This window comes from Mandrillus leucophaeus, unplaced genomic scaffold (assembly GCF_000951045.1).
Source record: "Mandrillus leucophaeus isolate KB7577 unplaced genomic scaffold, Mleu.le_1.0 Scaffold141, whole genome shotgun sequence".
Classification (NCBI taxonomy): domain Eukaryota; kingdom Metazoa; phylum Chordata; class Mammalia; order Primates; family Cercopithecidae; genus Mandrillus; species Mandrillus leucophaeus.
This window is the reverse complement of record NW_012101377.1, coordinates 2,827,320-2,829,757: the sequence shown is the minus strand read 5'-3', so window position 1 is coordinate 2,829,757 and position 2,438 is coordinate 2,827,320. Positions and strand designations below refer to the sequence as shown.

Sequence of the window (2,438 nt, the reverse complement as noted above, 5' to 3'; positions counted from 1 at the left end):
TATTTCTCACTTAGACTTTCACAATAGCCTTTGAGCCATTCACTTTGTCTCCGACCCATGGGTCTCAAGTCTACCCTGCCCCGTTACTGTTGCCATCTTCCTACAGTGCTAGTCATATTTCTCCTCTCCTTAAAACCTTTCACTGGTTAAGATAACACTAGGCACCCTAGCATGACATTTAATGGTCCTTACCTACTTTTCTAACCTTATCAGTCACTGCTTCCCACCTTCCTTGAAGTTTGTACTTTTGCAGACTGAATCACTCAGAATTTCCCTAAACACTTCACACCTCTGTGCCTTCTCACATTCTGTTTCCTCTGCATGATGAAAAACATCTATATGTTCTTCAAAACCAAGCTTAGCCCACAGTCTGATATTAGGAAGCCCTCCCCACACCCATCTAACTAGATAGAGATAATTTCTTCTTTTATGTCAACACTGTTCCTTATATGAACATCTAGGTTAGCCCTTAGCACACTGAGTTGAAATGATCTGTTACATGTCTCTCCCCAGCTGGATAATTGGGCTTCTTGAAGGGAGAGTCTGGGTCTGATTTATCTCACCATCCACGGAGCTGGCAGCAGGCCTGGCATGTCATAAAGGACAGTCACTGTTTTATTTATTTATTTTATTTTATTTTTTGAGACAGGGTCTCCTTCTGTCTTCCAGGCTGGGATGCAGTGGCACAATCATGGCTCACTGCAGCCACAAGCTCTCTGGGCTTAGGTGATCCTCCTACCTCAGCCTCCTGAGTAGCTGGGACTGTAGATGCATGCCATCACACTTGGCTAATTTTTGTTTGTTTGTTTGTTTTTTGTTTTTGTAGAGGCACCTGGGCTCAAGTGATCTTTCCACCTCAGCCTCCCAAAGTGCTGGGATTACAGACGTGAGCCATCGCACCCATACCGTCACTATTTTCTAGTTCAGTCTTACCTTTTTCCCGAATTCTCACAGGACTTCTTTATGCTACTTATATGTCATTTGTCGTAGGCCACCTTATTCAGTAGGATGCTTTTGGCATAACTACGGTTTGTTTCCTTCTTCTCTCCCTCCCTGCAGGATTCTGCATATCCTGAGGGCAGAGACTACTCTTGTTTTTTTATCCCATGACATCCACATGGAGTAATGTTCACCACAAGCACTCAGCAACTGTCTTTGCAGCTTTTGAGGCCAAGAGGGAGGCTGACTGCTGTTTTATTTTCTTCTTGGCTTTACCTTCTGAAAAATCTAGTAATTTCCTAAACTTTCTGATTTCTCAGACCTATATAGAAGAAATAAAGTAGATGTTTAGGCCGGACACAGTGGCTCTTGCCTGTCATCCCTGCACTTTGGGAGGCCAAGGCGGGTGGATCACCTGAGCTCAGGAGTTTAAGGCCAGCCTGGACAACATGGCAAAACCCCGTCTCTACTAAAAGTACAAAAAATTAGCCGGGCGTGGTGGTGCATGCCTGTAATCCTAACTATTCAGGAGGCTAAGGCAGGAGACTCACTTGAACCTGGGAAGCAGAGGTGGCAGTGAGCCAAGATCATGCCACAGCACTCCAGCCTGGGCAACAGAGTGAGATTCTATCTCAAAAAAATAAAGTAGATGTTTATGTTCATGTGTTTCTTTCCACAGGCTTTGGATGAAGAGTATTTAAAAGTAGATGCCCAATTTGGAGGCGTTGATCAGAGAAAGATTTTCACCTTTGCAGAGAAGGTGAGTGTCCGCTTTCCTGTCTTTTTTCACTTGCGCCTCAGCGGTATGCAACTATGTTTATTGAACTATGATGGTCAGTCCCACTAGTCATAGTGTATGGTAAATATTCTCCTTGTTTTGCAGTTGAGAAAACTGAGGATAAAAGAATAAGAAGTTGTCCAATATCACACAGTTAGTAACTGAGCAGGAATTATTAGTACCCAAATCTTTCAAACTCCAAAGCCCATGTGCCTGGTGACAACCAGGAAGCTGCTCCCGCACCTGTTGGATTTACTCCTTTCCTAATAGCCCAGTTTCCAAGGAGAGGCATTACCAGATGGAACTACTGTCCTTTCACAGAGCATTTGGTTCGCATTTCCCAGCATCTTTTTCTTTGTTTTGTCTTTTTTTTGAGACAAGTTCTCGATCTCTTGCCCAGGCCAGACTGTAGTGGTGTGGGCCTGGGCTCAAGCAGTTCTCCCACCTCAGCCTCCCAAGTAGCTGGGACCACAGGTGCATGCCACAACACTCGGCTAGTTTTAAAATTGCTTGCAGAGATGAGGCCTCCCTGTATTGCCCAGGCAGGTCTCAAACCCCTGGGTTCAAGCAGTCTTCCTGCCTTGGCCTCGCAAAGTGCTGGGATTATAGGTGAGATCCACTGTGCCTGGCTTAGTTTTTTGATATATTTAGTGAATGCAGAAATGCTTACACTCTCTCTCTCTCTCTCTCTTTCTATATATATATATATATATATATATAT

General features: G+C 44.3%; 1 protein-coding gene across 1 annotated transcript in view; it reads left to right on the top strand.

Annotated features, from left to right (window-relative positions):
• Window positions 1–2,438, top strand: part of YARS (tyrosyl-tRNA synthetase) — a 77,896-nt gene that overhangs the window by 39,038 nt on the left and 36,420 nt on the right. The window contains exon 5 of the mRNA XM_011974074.1: window positions 1,619–1,699. Coding sequence (XP_011829464.1) covers window positions 1,619–1,699 — 81 coding nt within the window. The remainder of the gene's footprint in view (window positions 1–1,618; window positions 1,700–2,438) is intronic.